This window comes from Prinia subflava, chromosome 4 (genome assembly GCF_021018805.1).
Source record: "Prinia subflava isolate CZ2003 ecotype Zambia chromosome 4, Cam_Psub_1.2, whole genome shotgun sequence".
NCBI lineage: Eukaryota > Metazoa > Chordata > Aves > Passeriformes > Cisticolidae > Prinia > Prinia subflava.
In genome coordinates this window covers 70,917,676-70,938,525 of record NC_086250.1, presented here as the reverse complement: position 1 = coordinate 70,938,525, position 20,850 = coordinate 70,917,676, and the positions used below count along the sequence as shown (strand labels likewise).

At 42.3% G+C, this 20,850-nt stretch overlaps 1 protein-coding gene across 2 annotated transcripts in view; it reads right to left on the bottom strand.

The window, feature by feature from the left end:
- Positions 1 to 1,774: 1,774 nt before the first annotated feature.
- Positions 1,775 to 20,850, bottom strand: part of MKLN1 (muskelin 1) — a 99,245-nt gene continuing 80,169 nt past the window's right edge. For both annotated transcript variants that reach the window (XM_063397119.1, XM_063397120.1), the window contains 6 exons: positions 17,479 to 17,626; positions 16,366 to 16,480; positions 14,606 to 14,745; positions 12,259 to 12,361; positions 3,990 to 4,044; positions 1,775 to 2,090 (listed from right to left, as the gene is read on the bottom strand). In XM_063397119.1, the coding sequence (XP_063253189.1) occupies positions 1,969 to 2,090; positions 3,990 to 4,044; positions 12,259 to 12,361; positions 14,606 to 14,745; positions 16,366 to 16,480; positions 17,479 to 17,626 (683 nt within the window). In that variant the 3' untranslated portion in view covers positions 1,775 to 1,968. The remainder of the gene's footprint in view (positions 2,091 to 3,989; positions 4,045 to 12,258; positions 12,362 to 14,605; positions 14,746 to 16,365; positions 16,481 to 17,478; positions 17,627 to 20,850) is intronic.

The following is a 20,850-nucleotide window of genomic DNA, read 5'->3' as shown; positions in this document are numbered from 1 at the left end:
ACAAGCAATGAGATCAAGTGATAAAAGTGCCCAGAAGCACTAAATTAAAGTACTAAAAGCTTGTACAGTTTTGGCTGGTTGCATTAAAAGTGCTCATTTCGATCTCAATGGAAGCAACAGCTCAGCTGCAATATTCTTCCAGTACCTGCATTTGTACTGTATAAACTCTACATTAGTTAACAAAGCCTCAGCACAGGTAGCACACCACAAAGCCCAGCAGTGATGTAAAACTTTCCATGTCAGTGGAAAAAACCTGCCACGTTCCAAAGAAACAATTTCATCAGATTTCATTTCCTGCACTGAGTGGATTCCTCTGCAGATGTCTGATTTGCCATCCACTGAAATGCACAGTGTCTGAACAGTCTCAAGTGACAGGCTAAAAACACTTCATTTGTACAGTCCTCCCTGAAGACAAGCCTGCCCTCTGACATACCGTTCCTTTCTAAGTGATTAAACACTAGTATGAGGCTTTGAAATTTATTTCTAATGCACCAGGACTATAAAAGTCACACAAAGAACATGATAAAGAGGCAATACGATCGAAGCAAGCAGACACTCGAGCTCTGAAAAAGACACTTGACTAACTCTTTATTTCAAGAGTCCAAATCATCTTTGCACACACAGGACTTCCACCAAGTTCAGCAGGAGCCACAGCAGGTGGTACCTGACTGGCATGAACGCTGCTGGACAGAAAGTTTTGCAGTTTCATATAAATATTTACATCTGCCAGTGTGTACTGAATGCTCACGGACACCGAAAGCAGAGTTTCTAATGCTGGATATGCATGTCCTTCATTCCACTTCACAGTGCAGCACCAAGCCCTTACAGTGTTTATAAAGAAGGCTTTCAGCAAAAGGAAGAATACATTTTCTATACATATGCATCAGCTCATTTTCAGAGATTTATGCTAAGAAGGCCTCCCTCACAGTCAGATCTAGGTCTGAAATGCATTGACAAGGGAGCTGCACTACACAGGAAGGAGACAAGCTGTGGGAGCAACGCCCTGTACACGTACACACGGACAAACGCACACAGAAGCACATGGAAACGAAGACAATCTGCTTCAGAAATCCTACACCCAACCTGGGGTCAGGTTGCAGAGGTTGGGGGTGTGTGTGGTGGAAGACCCAGTTTTGCCAGGCTCGCCGAGGACCCACAGGGTTTCTCAGTGGATGAGCACGGCCGCAAAGAGATGGATCTCTGCTAAGGGGCCTGTGCAGGCGGCGACCGCACTCCCGTTCTCCAGCTGTATCTCTGAGGTTCCCTCCTGCCTGCCAGGTTTAAGTGGAAGGCTCCAGAGAAGAGGAGACAGGGATGTAGGTAGTCAGTTTAGACGGAGTCTCAGAGGCAATTAGACATGACTGTCAGCACAGCTCTGGGAAGGGGAGACAGACGGCTCGGAACACACGGACGCCTTCCCGCGACAACACCGCGCGTACAAGACTCGGGACATAAATTACATCATCTCAACACGTGCCAGTGTCCTGCCACCAAGTCATCAGCTGCTGAGGATGGAGTTGTAGGATTAAGCAATACATCATGACTAGCTACAAATGAGGAAAGAAAAACCTCTTCCCCCTCTTCCTCAGGAAACGCAAAATAAAACCCATCATCTTTAATCCCAGACAACTCACAAACCTCAAATTTTCCCCCATAGGCAAAAAGATCACTGCATGACTGGGTTTTATTTCTTTTCTTTTCCCCCCACCTTTTTATCTTACATTTGCTAACTCGAAATCCAAAGTCAGAAAAAATATATATATTTAGTCAGAAGTATGTCAGTTACATTTTATTAACCTACTCCAAGGGAAAAGCTCCAGGGATTCACCATACAAGTATAAAACCCCTTTCAAACACTTAGGGGTTACTATATTAACTTCATCCCAGCAGTCAATCAATGCAGTAAAAAAATTAAAATACTGAAAATGGATGCTTTTCCCCTCTTCCACGTGTCCAGTGATTGCTCTGTTACAGCGTGATGAGGTCCACCAGGTTGCCTTTAGGAGGGGTCATGTTGTCTGGGAAGAAGTTGACTAACGTGTCAAACAGCTGAGTTCTCTGGGCATACGTGTGGTCAACGTCTGAAAATCCTGGGGGAGGAAGGAAAGGGGAAAGTAAGTCACTCCTCCCAATCCCAAACACTCAGTGTAGCTATGGAATTGTCCATTTGGGAGAAATGTTAACAGTTCCCTCTGCCGCCACTAATAAGGCTGCCAGCTCTCCGTCCCACTATGGTGAGCACACATACAGAGATTATGTCACCCCAAGCCAGCACTGCCACCAAAATGCCATAAAAAGTAATAAACAAATGCCTGTCAAGCTCACTGACAGCCCTGAAGAAACAGGGGAAGCAGGAGTTCTCAGGGGACTGCTCTGATGTCCCAGAAAACAAAAATCCATGTAGCTATTTTTATTTGGTGCCTCGTTTCTTCTGTCCTCGGGCTTTCTTCATTATCTTCATTGCCATAAGCAGAACTGCTCCTTGGACTGCTTGGAGTTTTCCTTGAGACAAGCTCTGCTGACAGCAGGAGTCCCAGCTCAGAGTTGGGATGGACTGGACTCGCACCTGGCTGCATCTTGGAACACAGGAGCTTTGCAAACCAATTTCTGGAGTGCTCCCTCCCAACACGGCAGGGTTTGATTTGCATTGTTTATCTAAATCCTACACTAAAACCATCAGCAAGAACAATAGGGCAGGAACACAATGATCTCCTCCACTTTGGATTACTTCCATTGCTGCTATCTCAAAGGAATGCTTTTTAATTCAGTGAACTCACTCTTCAGTTAATCAAAGTCAACCAAGTTAATCAAACCAAGGAGGGTTTGGGTTTTTATTTTCAAAGCATCTCTTGATGTACATAGCCTCCTATCTGTAAACCTAAAATCTGGATGAAGTATTGTACTGAGTCAAGAACGAATTCATCTTTTTAAATGCTTAAAACTAGGGAAAAGTTTTGATGGTGGTGAAGCATTGGCATAGGTTGTTTAGGGAAGCTGTGGATGTCCCATATCTGAAGTGTTCAAGGCCAGGTTGGATGGGGCTTGGAGTAACCTGGGATAGTGGAAGGTGTCCTTGCCCATGTCAGAGGGGGTTGGAATGAGACAATTTCTGAGTTGTCTCTTCCAGCCCAAACCATTCTAAGAGCCTATGAAAAATCTAACTTTTTTGAAACTTGGGTTTTCTTTCTTTAAAAAAAGTTGATCTTACAGGGTCAACTTGATGTCTTCCAAACTACAAGAACCCAGCAGAGCTTCCTCATCCAGCAGGGCAGAACTCCAGTGGGCTTTAATTTTCCATCAATTTCTTAGATTGGGAATTATACCCCCATCAAAACCTGAAGTCATCCATTCTCTTATCGAGAGCTCAGTGACTTGAGGACACCCCAGCACTACAAGGATGTAATTTCTGCCTGTATCTTTCCCATAGCTTGCCCAGGATGAATCTCTGGAATCTCTCAAAGGGTTAACTGGACAGAGCAGCGAAACAAATCCTGGCTTTGGCTCAGCCCTCCTGTTTCCAGCCCTTCACGCCACTGTTTTCTCCGCTCTTGACACTCTGCCCAAAGAACTCGTTCTGTAGAGAACAGAGCGAACTAAACTACTCCAGGAATTGCAGTTATCACAGCAAACAGAGCCGTAGCCATGCTGTGAGATTCCAAAGTGACATGACAGGAGGTGCTTTATTCTGACCAAAGCTTCTGTTTACTTGGGTAACAGTGAAGGATCAGCTGTAATAAGAGACACAAAATGATCCCAGGAGGCATTGGTTTAAAACCACGGATGTTGACAGATGTTTTAAATATGGGCTTGAGGCATTGGACACTGGTCATTATAAATAACCTCTCAAATGTCTGGGTAGTGGCACTTTGCATATTGAAAAGAGCCTGCAATGTTGATAGGAACTATAATATTTGATATAAAAACCAGTAGAAACTAAGAGTAATTATCAAAGAGAACATCATGTAATTCCTCCGACACACAATACTCACCAAGAGTCGTGAAATCCGAGCCAGACTTAAATAATGCTGAGGCAAGAAGCTGAAACTGCAGAAGAGGAGGTAAAGGGAAAAAGAAAGAAAAAAGTGTTATTAACCACACAGGCAAAACCACCAAAGGATTCATAGAAGTATAAGTAGCTTTAGAGTTGCTGTGTTTTCTCACAATCCTCATAACTCCTGTGCCATACACATGAACAACAGCAGCAGGCACTTTCACATGAGCACTACAATTTGTCACCTTGGCACAAGTTAGATGGTTTTTCCTAGAATTAGAGCAGTGTTGATGCAATGAAAGGTATTTGACTGAGAGCTCTAAAAATCTCCTTTTTTTTTTACATATAAGTTTTTGTCTCTTTGGCAGAAGGTAGAGTCCCTTCCACACAATAACATTCCCAGGGATTAACGTGGTACAGGCTCAGCAGCCAGGGATTAACTGGCACTAAAACAGGGGAACTGCTGGAGTGAGCATGAACTTCTTGAACACAGAGAAAGCTCTGCTCAGAGAAGCTGTGGATGCCCCAGCCCTGGCAGTGTTCAAGGCCAGGCTGGACTGAGCAATCTGATCTAATGGGTGGCATCCCTGCCCATGGCAGGAGCTTTGGAACTCAGTGATCCTTAGGGTCTCATCCAACCCAAACCATTCTGTGATTCTAATGACAACAATCCCTCTGAACTGCCAGAGATCTCATATCACAAACTTAAGGCAATATCTTCTTAAATAAATTTCTTTGTTTGGGAACATCAAGACTATGAATAAAAACGTTTTAATTAACACATTTATTCCCCCTTCATGTCTCATGGTAGATGGTGATCACAGTGTCTTCCTGTGCCCTTGACTGCTGTTTCCAGTTACCCAAGGAACACCAAAGCTTAGTGCTTTGTCACACTCCTGCAAAGAAAGAATTGATTCCTTAAAGCCTTGGAATCTCGTGTCTCCTGCCTGTGTGCCTTTTCAGCACACAGCCCAAAGGAAAAAAAGGGAGGAAAAAAACCAGAAGAGAAGCAAATATGTTCAGGGAAGGAGTGGAAAGAACAGCCAGGCATTACATATCCATCAGTTTAATTTCAATTTCAAGAAAAAATGGGAACACAGACAATTTGTAGGCATGTAGGAGTGGAGAAGGTGATGAGTAGCAGCCAACGTGAATTTGGCAACAACAAGTTGTAGCACATCAATCTGATTTCTCCTATGAGGCAGAAGGCCCTCGGGATGGGACTTGGCAATAGCCCTTGTCCATTCTGACTTTCATAGGAATTCTAACACTTTTATATGATATTTAAGGCACATTGTCAAGGCATTACTTAGATTAAGCCAACGGGGAAGACAAACAGGTCAAATAACTTTACTGTGGGTGGCCATCAATGGTTTGACATCAAAATGGAGCCTTGAATCAGGAGTGATTCATCTGTGCCCCGGGGTCAGCAGCACCCTGGGTTTTCAATGATAACCTGTCTGGCAGAACAGGGCAGGATCACCAGACCTTACACCACACTCACACTGACTGCCAGCGTGGAACAGACAGCCTTCCAACTGTTTTCCCACTTAATCCAAATTATGATGATGGATTGAGGTGCATTTCACCAGGGCCAAGTGCAAATCCACGTAAACAGGAAAAATCAGCAATACAAAACAGGTGCAGAGGCTCTGGGAAATGCACTTAAGAGCTACAACGGATCAGTATCATTTTATTATAAAACTGACAAATGCATGAAAAGGAGCAGAATCTTTAAATAAAATACTCTTGCTGTTATCAAGGTTTTAAAGTCTCCTCTACAATAAGGTGCCCATTTTGGGATGCCCTGTATCAGTCAGCAACATATGACGAAAGCAACAGAAAAAAAAATTAAGTGTTATGAAAACCAAGTTCTGTGAAGAAAACTCAAAGGAGTCAGGGCTGCAGAGCTTCCACAAAACAATGGCCAAGCACAAAACTGCCAGAAGTTACAGATGCAAAAGGCTGCTATGAAAAGTAGATCTACAACCAAGTGCAAGAAGCTACAAAAACACTTCACTAAGCTCAGTTTCAATGTGACATCAAGGGTAAAAACAAGCTAAAATAAGGACTGTAGTGTTCTGGGGTAAGTCAGCATCCTTTGGGGAGGGTATGGTGAGAAAGATACAAGATTGACAAACTGGATATCAGGGGATTGGGGGTGTAAAGTGCCCTCCTGAGTGTAAGGCCTGGTTACACAAAACCATTGCAATGGCACACGTGGATTCCACCGTGAGCCTCATTTGTGAGAGCAGCTTGGCTTCCCAGCAACACCGTACTTAAACAGCTGCCCAGCATAAATAGCTCCAAAAGTTCCAATAAAACCCGTGGCTAAATCCGTGCGGCTTCTGAGAGCAAATGCCATGCTCTGGCCATCCTTCCCTCCCACACAATTGCCTCGGGGCCCACTGCCAGCTGCCTGGTGGCACACAGGGCTGGGATAAAGAGGATGCCACGCGCTCCCAGGGGCTCCCGTGCTCCTGCACCAACGCCCTGCTGGGAGACAGAGCCACACTGGGGCTCAGGTGCCCGACTGAGAGGGCAGATGAGCAGGGTTCAGCCAGGAACTCGCTGAAATGAGACCAAAACCCTGCTGAAAAAGGCCTCTGCCAAGTGTTCCAGCCTCATTTGCACCAGGCATGATGGATTTTCATGGCTGTGAGTTTCTTTGCAGCTTTGTGGGGAAGGAGGATTTTGTTTCCTTCTCCACTGATGGCACTGCACTTGAGTTAACCTTAAGGGCCGTTGTTTGTTTGGTTTGAAATTTAAGTTGTGTATCAGCTCATACTCGAAAAGCACTTTCTGTTGGAAAAGTCAAGCACATCAGTTAAGGACAGTGCTGAGCCTAAGCTGGTTCACTCTGCATTTGTATTACAATCCCAAACCCTACACTGTTCTCCCAAAGAATCCCTACTTTTTTTCCCAAAGCGTAGGACAGTCACTGCTCACTCAGTACCAGGTCTCCTACATATCATTCTCAGCAGATATCCAATGTACTATTTTCTTCACAAAGTTCAAGCTCTGCTCTAAAGAAGGAATTAATTTCTTCATCGACTTTCTTATCATATTAATTGTTATTCTAACAGATGGCACTTCAAACTCTGATTAATATTGGGTCTATTTGAAACTAACAGTATCTGATTTTTCAAAATATGTAGTGTTATGCAACAGCTTCTGAATTCACAGAAAAGCAAAGCCCTCAAGCAAATCACACCTCAGATCTCTCCCATCAGGCACCAGAATAAAACACCCAATTAATGACCATCTAGGAAAAACAATTTGCTTAATATCACACAGCAACTCTGTTATGGAGGCAAGAGCAGAATTCAATTATCCAGCAGAAGCATCCAACTGCTTTAATCACACCACCACCCATTTTCTTCTGACAACCCCTCTGGCTCACTGGCTTCATCCATTCCAAATTAAGCCTCCACTCAAAAGAAAGCAGTTCCCTTTGTTATACAATTAACTTCTCTCTCGGAGATCCAACCAGCTTTCTGAACAGAGACAGGGGCTCCTTGGAGATAAACAGATCTGGTTAACTAATAAAAGATTATATACTATGTCTATTTTCATAGATTTCCTGCACACCACTGCCTTTGAACGAACAAAATGGTTAAGGGGGAATGAGTAACTCTGGTTTGGGGTACCTGGCAGGTTGTATGAATCAGACACAATTTCTCCTCCTCTGTAACGCTGTGTGTGAGAGCTCAGGTCACAGCACAAACCAGTTCCTCAGCTTTGACCAGGTCTCTGGGGCTGTGACTCCCAGCACAGGCTCAAAAAGGCAAAGAGAGGCTCGAACCCTCTGAGGATGGAGCTGTCACTGAAACTGGGAAGGCTGAACGCTGTTTTTGTAAAGGCTCCTTGGCTCCAAAGCCTCTGCTCCTGCAGCACTCAGGCTCTGAGGCTTTACAAAGAATCACAGCAGGACACAAAGAAGAGAAACAGGCTTTTCTTAGCTTCTTCCTAGAACTATTTTTCCCATTTGGGCTTCAATTTTCCCAGAAATATCAGTCTAATGCAGATTCAAACAATACTTTTGGGCCCTGCTGGCTTTATCTGTCAAATTTATTAAAGACAAGGTCTTAAGAATGGAAAGTATGAGGCAGCCTTGAACAGGGGCCTCCAGCCTCAGTCCACAAGCAAGTCAGGCCTCAGATTGGCCTCCAGGTCCTTGCCCTTTCTCCTACCATGCTCCAAGAAAAACATACTGAGAGTTTTCCTTGTGCTTTGTATCTATTTTACAACAATCACGGGATTGAGCTTCATCAGTTGCTGAATCTCCATGTACAAAATTATCCTGCTCTCCCATACTTGGAAAGCACTGGACATTTTTTGTGTCATCTTGGTTTCTACTGCAGCCCATTTAACAGGAGCAAAGTTCTGGGTATGATCACTGCAGTGCTCAAGGAGCATCTTTTAGCTTTTGAAAAAGAACTACTGATGTTTCTGTGCTTTAACAGCACCTGTTTTTCTCTAAGAACAAAATCCAGAATTCAATTTGATATTTATTTTGACCATTCTTTTATCTTTAAAAGCCTGCTGTTGTAATCTACCACCAAATTCACATCTGTGTGTGACAGAGAAGAACAGCCATGCCAGCAGAAAATTTTCTACCAGCAAACGACCCTTTTTATACAACTTCTAATCTGTTAAAATACAGGCAAAACTCCCCATTTTCTCGGGACTTACCCTCCTTTTCCTACAGTGTCAGGGCTATTAACCCACAGCCAGTAAAACAGATCCACTGATTTGGGAACACTGAACTGACTGAGGAGGTTTAAGTGATGTCAAGCAGAATCACAGTTAAAGAGAACTGGATCTACATTTGTGGGCAGAGAAATTGCTGGCACACAGCCCATGGCTACTAAACCAAGCACCCATGCAATACCTGTTACTTGCAGGTATCTACTTCATTTGAGAGTAATAAAAAAGGGAAATAAAAATATAGTCCTCTTAGCATCCCTAAAATTCACAGCAACAGAATGAAAATCTTGGGGTATGTTCCTACTATCAATCATTCATGCTACTTTAAACAAAATCGGTTACTAACGCCAAAGTAAGTTTCAAGAACAGTCTGTTTGTTTTCCTTGGCATCCAACTGCAAACAGCTGAACAGACTTGCCTCAGTAAGTTAGAAGGAATTACTTCTATTACAAAGCAAGCAAGCCTCACCACAAGGGGAAATTCTGCTTGTAATGGTATATAACACCACCCAGCTCTCCATCCATAAAACATGAAGCCATACAGGCCAGTCTCCAGAATTATTGCATGAAGTTGGGGATAAAACTATTCAACGTGGTCCTTCCCAAATTTAACAGTTGCCCTGGAAAGAGGGAAAACAGGCAGGAATTGATTCCCTGAAGTTCTAAGAAGCCTTACAGCATTCAGTGGCTGCAGCCAATCACATCTATTATCTTTGCTATTAATCAGGATACAAATCAAATAAAGGCAGGGTATGGAGGTGTCTGGGCTGAGAGACATAATCAAACTGGTGCTTGAAATTCGATCTGGAATCCAAAACGCCTGCGTCAGTCCTTTGGAAAGCAGGGGAGCTATTTGAAGATGCAATGCCAGAGCAAAAAGCCAGCTCGATGTGATAACCGGAAGGTAAATTGACGTCAACTGGAAATGCACCCAGGCAGTACCAGCCCAGCAGCTGGCTCGGAGCCACAGCCCTGGCAGATCTGTCCCAGTCTAAAAAAGCTTTGGAAGTTAAAGCTTTATGACCAGCACAATGAATAATTTAAAAAAACCCCAAAAAACCCCACAAAAAACCAAAAAAACAAACACACAAAAAACCCCACCCCAAAACTCAAACGAAAAAGCACCTCAGAAAGTGTTAAATGATTTTTGGAGATGGCTGGAATGGATGGAAGCTTTAATTCTGCTGAATGGTGTGTGCTGATTCGAGGGCCCAGCACGACAGACAGAAGCTATTGGATTTTGTTTGGATCAGACATTAGGCCTGCAGAGAAAGAATCCACAATATATTCACTCAGCTGGATTGAGCTATGTAAGCTCATTCACTGGATCATTAATGTTCAGAACACCAGAGTGCTCTCTGAAAAGACGTCATTCTTTTTTGCAAACCTTTTATTCTGTTTCTACCTGGTATGATACAGCTTCTACATTCCCCCAAAGTCTCAGAGAAGCCCATGCAGTCCTGTAAATTCTCCATTTCTATAAGGTGAACAAGTTGAACACTGAACTGGGAAAAGGAAAAGCAGGATATTAAAGCTTTCCTGTGCCAGATGTGCCCAATGTGCAGCTTCTGCAGCAGCTCCTTCAGTCTGTGGGCGACAGGAGGCAGCAGGAACTAGGAGAGGAGCTTGCTCATCACACCACAGATGTTTTGCTGTTCAGGGAATAATAAAAAGGCCCAGCCAGCTATGAGAGGCAAGATCTGCTCAGGAATAACCGGCTGAGGAGAGACAGGCTACGAGCACACAGGTGTGACATGGAGAAAAAAGGAGATCAGAGAACATAGGACACATCTTACAGCAATGGGAGGGAGCAGAAGGGGAAAAGAGAGCATCAGAACAGGGGCTTGTACTGTATGGGTTAGTACAGGCTCAAACACAATGACAGACCTCGAATTCTGGGTTCAATTTTGGGCCCCTCACAACAAGAAAGTCACTGAGGGGATGGAGTGGTCCAGGGAGGAGAACTGAGCTGGGGAAGGGTCTGGAGCACCAGGAGAGGCTGAGGGAGCTGGGGAAGGGGCTGAGCCTGGAGAAAAGGAGGGGACCTTGTGGCTCTGCACAGCTCCTGACAGGAGGGGACAGCCAGGAGGGTCACTCCCAAGTAATAAAACACAGGACAAGAGGAGATGGCCTCAAGTTCACACTGGGTATCAGGAAAAAAATTCACCAGAAGGTTTGTGCAGCTCTGGCACAGGCTGCCTACAGAAGTGTAATCCTCATCCCTAGAGGTATTTAAAAGCCATACAGACGGACATGGTTTAGTGGTGGCCTGGGCAGTGCTGGGGCAATGGGTGCACTCGATGACCCTAAATGTCTTTTCCAGCCTCAAAGGCAGTGTAACCACACTGGGAAGATGGCACATACTGGGGGGAAAAAAATCTCCTTTTCTACCTTAAGAAAAGAAGGATCATCTGTTGTCATTCCTATGCTAGAAATGACTAGGAAGGATGTGAAACTACTTGATATGGAACAACTTGAACAAGAAACCATTTACAGAGAACAGAGAGTCACAGCACTCAAATGTTTTGTTGAATCACATGTTTATAAAGGCTGATTAGAATTTATGACGAATGTGATTACTTCCAAGATCCTGATAAAAGTAAACTTTTTCCTAATTCTAACCCTACAATTCCATCCTGTGCACACACAAGGAGCATATTCTCCCCTAAGACCTTTTAGTGTCTGTATAACCTTTCCTTTAGCTAAAGTAGCAAGTTAAAGCCACCAGATTAAGCAATTTAATCCAGGGACACAGCATGGAATAGAACCACCCCTCCTCCTATCATGATTTTATAAAGGGAGCTGTTGAATCCCTTCCCAAGTCACTAAGGAAAGAACACAGCAAGAACCCCAGACTTTTCCTTATCTACCCATCAGGAGCTGAACGTTGGCACATCTCAGCTGGCTGCCTCAAATTCCAAATTAATGCCAGAGTCAAATCAACCACCTTATCTGACACTTCTCACTATTTCTTTAATCCGTTTTGTAAAGTGACATGCACTGCAGTACTGGAATCAAAACAGGAAATGGGAACAAATTCCTGGAATAAATAAAGAACAGGCCTACTGGATAATATTCAAAAGGCAAAGCAGATAAGATTTTAAGGGTAGCAGGCAATGTATAGGTATAAACTATTTCCAGAAATATTGATTATCTTTAGAAAAGCTGTCCCTCTCCAGAGATGCTGAATATTGAGAAACCTGTGCACGAGAAAGTTTCTACTCCCTTTCTACTGCACAACCAACTACAGACTGGTGACATTTCAGAGAGTTTACATTTCAATTAAAGCTCCCAAAATATACACCAGCACACTGGAATTAAAACAAAGGCTTAGTCTTCACTCTTAGGAGTACAAAAGCTATTTTATCTGGACCTGCAGATGTTAAATGACTGTTTCCAAAACAGTGTGACTTAGATGCAGAGAAATCCGTGATATAGCAAAGTGTCTGGCACCTGCAGAGCTTTTACAAACTGAATAAAATCCAGCTTTAAGAGACTCAAAACTTTCAATGAGAACACAGTTTAAATTTCTTTAGGACAAGGATCACTGATCCTCACCTCCTTTGTCTCCTCGGGGTCCGAGTGATCCACAGTTACATATAAATCATTCTGCAGGTACTTCAGTGCACTGAGAGGGTCAGTCTGAGCTTTCTCTTCAAACCTGCAGAGGAGAGACAGAAAACTTGAGCAGAGCCATTTCCTTCAGGACTAAACACTACTGGTTCAACAGGGAGCAAAACCCATCTGACAAACCCAGTATTTCCAAAGAAAATCACCTTAATGGCAGCTGAGCCTTGTGTTCACTGGAATTTCAAGCCAGACTGGAACATGGAAGAGGTTTTTTTAGGGTGTAGAGGAGTTAAAAGGGCAAAGTATCACACTCTTCCTAAAAGTATTCAAGAGCATATGCACAGAAACTCCTTAATATATTAATATAAAATATTGAGTACAGCTTGTTTTCCCTAAATGAAATAAGGTGTGAATAGCACCTTACAGATCAGATACAGGCAAGCCTTGAGCACTTCAGTCCCTGGACCTTTGGAAAGAGCACAGCTCCATAAAAATCCTGTGCACCACCACCACCACTATTTCCTCATTTTCTTTTAATGAACAGGGACTGCAACTTCTGTGAATTCCCTCAAGAAGTGAACAGAGCCCTCAGGAAATGATTCTGGGCTCAGCATCCTCAGTGAGCAGAGCTACCTCCCTGCAGCACTGAGTTGGTTGCATAAGCCTCTAAAGGATGACGTTTAAAATCATCTTTTTCCTCCTCTCACCCATCCACTGAGTGCAGCATCACACTATTTGTCATCTTCTCATGTTGTTATTTTTTTATTTGGGTCATCTACCTGCCTATTTATACCACAGTGCACATGTGTAGCCTGAATTTTGAAACTGCTTAAAGATGTCAGTGACTGAGCAGTGCAGGGAGCACAAAGACCTCATCTGTCACCTGATGCATCTCACAGTTTTGTCACTACAGACAGTTTCAAACACTGCCATCGATTTTCTCAGGTGACATCACTGTGGTCCAGAGAGCTGAAGTGCTTCAAATGAGAGGAACCGCTGCCACTTTGTCTTTTTCCACCTTCCCAGCTTGGCTGCCTGGTACTGAACAAGCTCATAGGACACACAGGACCCCAGCTGAAGTGTGGGGATGCAAGGCCAGGACCTGTTGTGGCACCCAGAGCTTGAGGGAGTGCAGGTGAAGGGCAGCCAGTGACTCCACAGCAACTCAGCTCCAGCCAGGCCCCCATCCCACCATCCCTGGGTGAGGGTTTGGCTCCCTCACACAGAGCCCAAAAAACAGGAGCAGGGTGCATAAACCCCAAACGTCTGCCAGATAACACACAGCAATATTTCCTCCAAGTGCAATTTAAGCAGAAACAAATAATCCCAACAAATAATTTAAGCAAGTAGAAACAACAGAGCTGTGTCTGGAGGCTGCACAGCTGCATTTCCATACCACCACATCTGGGTTTAATAAGCCTCCCAGATAACTGGGCAAGGCCTTGATTCATTCTTGTAGGTATTCACATCTACTGTGTGGCTAATCTCAGTGTCTCACCCAGCCACAGTGGCTGTGAGTCGAGTACAGCAATTTGCTTGCTGCCTCAGAAATAAAATACCATCAGGAAAACCTGACCTTCCAACTCTTGGCAGAGCCTGATAAGAAAGTATTCCCCCCTAGAATGCAGGGAGAGCTATTTACTGCCTTCAAATGATTTGCTGGGTCTTGAAAGGCTCTCTCACTGCTGCAATTTTTTGACTAAGGCAACACCATAAGCTTGATTTTGAAAAGCTGTTGCCCTAAATAGCAAATCTAAGGCAGCTCTGAAGCATCCAGAGTGCAAGAAGCGTTGCAGTGTAGCTGAATTCTGCCCAAGTGAGCTCTTTCAGGAGTTTCTGAATGAGAAACTCTGATGACCTCACCACGGTTGAGGCTCAGATGTGCAAAGGCATCCAGCCCCCAGACTTCATTAGCATCCTTGCAGGCTGTTACTATCTCCAAGCACAATGTTTCCAAAACATACTCCATTTCCTTGGGAGGTGACAGCACCGAAACACATGTTGATGAGCAGCAGAGTGAAAAGGGAATCTAAAAATTCCCCATGACTCCCCACACAATAACCAAATTTTGCTAGTTTTAGAATAGCATAGGCAAAATGAATCAAGTTCATTTTGTAGTTTAGCCCTGGCCCACTGCTTTTTATTAAAATAATTTTAAAAAATAATCAAGAAATCTGCAGAAGGTTTAGAAAGGGACCTTGGAAATCACCTAGTTCCATATAACCAACAAAATGACATTTCACAAAATGGTTTATGAGAGATTTGAGTCTTAGCAACTTGGAAAAAAAAAAAGACACCTGGAAAAGGAAATTACAAACCACCTTTGTTTCTATACCTGTGCTTTCTGATGAGGTATTTGCAGTGTCTTAGCAGGTATTCCTTTGAAGGTCGACAGAGCTTCAGAGACCAGAAATCATCTAATCTCATCTTTGGAGAGCAGGATTTACCAGGATTCCCTCCAAATAAGTAATGAACCTAAGGAAATGAGAGGCAGATCAAAAAATTGATTGTTTGTGTAAATCCACTGAACAAAGACAATTTACTATGTCAGCAGTTTTGCAGAGGTTTATTGTGGTGGGATAAACTCTGCCTTTTAGACAAGTTGCTCCATCTCATTATCAGCCTCACTCTGTCTCCCTGGAGATGAAGAAACTTCTCTTAAACCATTTACATTTTAAGATAATAAAAGAATTGTACGTTAGAACATTCCTCTAGCAGATACCTGAGATATTCATAAATAAAGATCCAAAATTCATGCAAACTCTTTCTTTAGGAAAAATTTATGGGCATGATAAGTCCTTAAGCACTGACAAAGTGAGTTGGAAGTCCTAAAGATGTCCAAAGTAAAGTGACAGCGAGCCTAATTCAGCATAATCTAGACTTAGAGAGAGAGGCGAATTTCCAGAAGAGTGGAAGTGTCACAAAAGGACTGTTTATTTCTTCACTGCATTTTTCTTCCTATCGTGGGGTAATTTCAGACTCTGAACTGTTGATATTAAACACGCTACAAAGGACCTTCAAATAGTGAAGTTTAACAAGTCCAACAGGCTACCTTTCCCCATGGCTTTAAAAATAATCACTCAAAACAATGTATTCTGCATCCCACTGCTGTAGGCTCTCCTTATTTATATCAGAGGAGTTTAGAAAGGTCATTGGAACAGAGGTTTCTAAAAATAAGACTCTTCAAAACAAGCACATCAAACAGCTCCTCAGATAAAGCTGGGCAACTGCGGTGATTTAGCAACCTTCAGAGCAACTCAGAAAATACTACTTTGTCTCATGGAGCCTTACACTTAGTAAAGGCAGAACAGTATTTACTTATTTACTGTATCATTACAGTGAAGACAACAAGCAATGCAATTTCTCCATACAGAATCTGCACCCGTTCCTCTTTGAAATCCCTATTATTGTCAAGATTTGGGCTAGTTGGGTTTCCCAAATTTGATTAACAGCCCACAGAATGCAACATTGAAATATGTTTTTCTTTAACTCAGACTGTTTCAGACTAGGGAGAATTTTTAGAAAAATCCATTAAAGGATCAGTAAATGTGTCACTGTAATTTAAATTTATGAGTTAATGAATTTATGAACCTAATCTGTGGGTTTGTGCTTTACCGGTTATATGCACAAAGCCCCAAGTTTACTAAGCTCTCATATACACTAAATCAAATTTTAAGTCTATTTATGTATCAATGTGTCCATTGGAGGCTGACAGTGCTAAAGAATGACAGTTGCTTCTGATATGCAGGGCAAAGTCAGACACCTTTGGTTCAGAAGGTTTTTAACTGTGATTAGCTCCTTCAAACACATCTTTTCCTAGAAATTTTGGTATCTGTTCTCATTTAGTCACCAACAGGTGAGATTAAATCCCTGAGGATAACAAATGAAGCTTTGTGTGTTCTGAAGTGTGAGAACAGATCTCATGTTTACTTCATATTGACATAAAGAGCAGTTGAGCACCTTATTTCAAAATATGGGAAGTTAAGTGAGAGTTACCATATTAATCCAAACCTTCAAAAAGTATATTTATTGTACCATTATTATGGAAATAGCTACATCTTAAGAGCAAAGAGACTACAAAAAATCATTTCATACCTTGTGCAACTCATCATACACCAGCTGATGGGCAAACCTTGGACAGGGCTCCTCTTCCTGAAGGCTTTTACCTGGATTCTCTTTTGCTGCTTGGTCATTCTTATAGACACAAGACCTGAAATTCAAAGCAGTAAGGAATTATTAGTTGTACAGGAAGCACAAAATGTTGCTGAAAGGCTGGAAGATATAAATGATGTAAAATACCAAAGATTTTCTTATTTCTCTCTATGCTGTCCTCTATTATCCCATCCCATTCTTAGCTCTACAAAGAACCCAGGCAGCAATCAGAGGTCACCTTGGCTGAAAACAGTCCTCAAGCACAAGCCAAACAGGGAAAAAATCTAGAAAATGATTTGTCATGAGCTTTTGGGATCTCTTTAGATGTTACATTATTTGCCTACAGAACTGTCAGCATAAAGTATTTTTTTATTATGGAAAGAAACATCTTGGACCCAGAAGAGCTTTAGACCACGGATTACAGCAGAGGTGGTATTTTTCAGTCAGTGATTTCCAAGCAGACTTAAGTTATAACTGAGAATTCACTTTTAAAAAACAACACTCACACCTTTTGAAGTGATTGACCCCACTTTAGAATAGGCCTTGAACACAAAATCTCTGCCAGCTCTGGAAAGGAACAGTGGAAACAGGCCACTAAGTACAACTCCGTGAACAAACCAGGAGAGATTTTCTCAGAATATCAGATCTGGCACGGAGACTTCTCCATCACCATTCACTTGCACGAATTTCCTCAGTTTCTAAGAACTAGAGCCATGTACACTGCTATTAACAACTTACACTGGACTGAATTTGCTGCTCTGGTGCTGAATCCTGGCCTTGAACCCTTCCTACAGGAAAAGCTTTTTATAACTTCTCACTTCCCCTCATCCCCTCCACCTGGCTCCAATAAAGATGTTCACATGATTTCTTTCCCTCATTTGGATTATTGCCATGCTATCTCTAAGGACAATAGGAAAAAGAGGTGCCTCAAGGGAACGCAGCTGTCTTCCACAACTTTCAACAATTCCATGGTTAATAGAGGTTACAGGGTTACCTTAGGGAGACAAAATTGCTTTCTAAATAAAGTCAGTGTGGAAGTCAGAACTTGGGACTTACCAACTGTTCCTCACGATGTCATAAATCCAGAAGGAATTCCTGACGTTTTCTTCCCGCTTCTCCTTGTCTTTACTGAGCCCTGACAAGACGTGGATTTCATTCAGTTCGGGATCAATGGTGGCCCTCTGAGTGAAACCTGTCATTGGAACTGAGAAAAGAAAATCAAAGTTACACTCTGGAAACAACAGAGGACGCAGGAAGGGATCCAAACATCAGGCACATGAGTTTCCTTCCCCCTGCAATCCAGCAGATCATCATCCAGAGGCCAACTTCTTCCCTGTTAAAGCCAAGTCCAATGAGAATTCTCTTCTTCTCTTCCTATCTCTGACTCTTGGAAGAAAAACAAACCATTCTGAGAGCTGCTGTTTCCTAGGAAAATCTATGGACGGAGTCATTTGGGACACTACCAGCTCAGAAATGAGGATTAAGCTGCCTAACATAGAGCTAAATGACCAGATGACCCTTACAAATATGAATGGAGTGATTTTGTTATTATCTCGTCTATAAAAAGAAGCATTGATTCCAGAAAGCTTAATTGCAAAAGCTGGGAAACTCCAAAAAATTCAAGATGACCTCACAATTCTATAGCTCAAAACCCTTCAGGACAAAGATGTCAAAGAAACTTTTTGTATTTTCAGAATAGTTGTGGCGTAATTACCAAACTATTCTTCTGTCCTACCTTCAGATCTAGAAACATGGTGAAATCCTGCAGATTCCAATAGTTTTCATCATAATTCCCCGAAAAAAAGGTCAGCAAATTTGTTTGGCAGTCCTTTTTGTTTGTTGTGTAATTCCTTGTTTCCTGTTCCCCTAGGCAACCATCCTTCCAAAATGTATTTGTGAAGGGCACGTGATCTTTGTTTACAGACCCTGTTTGTCTCCTTTCTCTTTCTGGGTCAGTTTACAAAGGCTGGTAAAGGTTCCTGGCCTTCAGTCAAGATTTTGGCATGAAAAATTCTCAGAACTCTTGTATTTTGCAAATTCTTCCTTGCAATTAACTGAATTGCACCCACGGCCTAGAAAACGAGCCCTGTGTTAATAAAACATTTAATATTGCCGCTGGGGAATACACAAAATGGTATTTTGGAAACCTATTTTGTAACTGGTTTCATTCTCACTTCACTCTTTTCATTTGTTAGGCCAGGAAAGTAATAAAAGAATTTAAAAATTCTGAGTAGAATTTGGTTTTCTACAATTTTAGCCCCTGCTGAAGAATTTAGCAACACCACAAAACCTAAGCATGTCTTTAAAAAAATTTTAAAGGCTTAATTCTCATGTAAATTCAAACAGAAACTGGAATATATTTGAATAACTCGTTCTCAGACTCCCTTTGACAAAATCCTTATGATTTTACAGGAGGAAGAGGCTTTGGAGCCCTCATCAGCATAAACCTGTCAAGTTTGACCTCCAATTTTGCCATGAAGTTTTAAAGGAAAATCAATCCAGTTTATAAGAAGGGTGGTAGAAAATAGAAAAAAAAGGGACTAACACTGACACAACAATGACTACACACCTTGTTTTATCTGCAAACCACAAAAAACTTAGTTTTTAAATAAGGCAGAAGAGGACTGTGAAAGTCATCCCATACAGAAATTGAGAACAGAAAGATGACTATTGCTAAAAATTACTAATTTTTGAAAAGTATGGTGCCATGAGTTTGCTTGCATAGTCACGGACTAAGTTGCTGACCCAAAAGGATTAAACTCAAGGCGTGTTTCAGACATTTCTGGCAGGAGAGCCATCTAAATTTGATCAGCAATGCTAATGCACATGGAAAATGTCTTTGCAACCCTATCTGCTGCTTTGAACACTTGAGACCACTCCGGGAATATTACAGAAAAAAAGCTCCTGTGCAAATCTTCAGAGCACTAATACCTCATTGAAATGAAAATTATTATGATCATGAGGAACATAGTTGCTCTATTACCATTGATACTCAAAGCATCTGAAACTTGTCTGTGGAGTCCCATCCCTCCTCCTGAAATGTTGTTAAATAAATTAATTTTGTATCCCGCTTATGCTCGATTTCCCGAAGCTGAAATTATTATTTAAATAATGAAGGAGGGAAAAGCTGCCAAAGTTCAGTGCTGGTGGTTTTTTCCACTTGATATTAAGAATAGAATTAATCTGCAGCAACTGCAATCAAACCCAGATTCAAGTCAAGTAATTTTAGGCTTCCCTCAGTTGTAAATCAAACTCTTGAGACTGTTTGAAAAGCAGAATGCCTAGAAAATCAGAAATATAAATCCCCACATTTACAAAGGGCCGAAGACAAGGAGTAACTTATATAAACTCTGTGACCTATCTAAGCAACTGTGTAGAAATTGTATTTAAGCAGTGCCTTAGGCAAGAAGAGTTGACATCTGGTCTTTTGCAGAGGAGGACAAAATGGGAAAGTTGGATGCAGTGTCATGAAAAAAACCCGTAACACAAATTTGATAAGCAAGTCTCTGAAAATAGACAGTAAGACAAGATACTACACAGTGAGCAGGAGAAGCTGTGATGTTTTAAACCCAACAGAAACATCAAAAAGATGTTTTCCAAGGAAGTCTGATCCTTGACAGAGCAAAAGGGCTCCATAAAAACCTCAGGACTGAAATACTTCCACTAGGGGGTAAGAGAGGTTCATCATCTGCAAGTGCAGCAGACTGGCAGGAAATGTTGGACAGAATTCAAATGAGAATGGTCGGAGTATTAGGGAGGGCCACGGGCTGGAAACATCGGAAAAACACTTGTGACATTTAGGTAACAAAATGTACATGGGAAGGAAATCTAATTCTGCATGGCCAACAAAACTGAACCTGTAAAAATGGGTTTGTAACAGCAACAGTAATTGATTGCTTAGGACATATCTTTTTAAATTTTAGGACTCGGGAGAAAAAAGTCAAATAACAAGGGCTGAGAACCAGAGCACTTCCAGATCTGTTATTTGCAACGTACTAGATCCAAGGGGTGAATGAGTGGTGAGAAAGGCTCCATGCAAGTTCTCTCACTTGTGCTTCTTCACAGAGATCAGCTTTGGAGCAAATCCCCACCAATTCCACACCTTTCAGGGCACCTCTTGGGTCAGCTGTGGGCAGCCAGCTCCAAGGACAATGCAGTGACTGAGGACTGAGCCCTGGGTGTTTTGAGCACTGGCCTGTGGCTATGTGGTATTAACTTGGCTCCTATGACAATACATCACTTACTAAAGAGGAAAAGCTGTAGAGAGAAATCACTGAACACAACACCATCCCAAAAAGTCTAAAAGATGGTGAAAGCTTTTCCTGTGCTACTGAATGTTTTCTTCCCCCTTAATCTCATTAAGCAGCCCAGGGTAGAAAGGCAGTAACTACCTGAAAATAAAATGTCTGAATCCTTGCTCAGGAACTC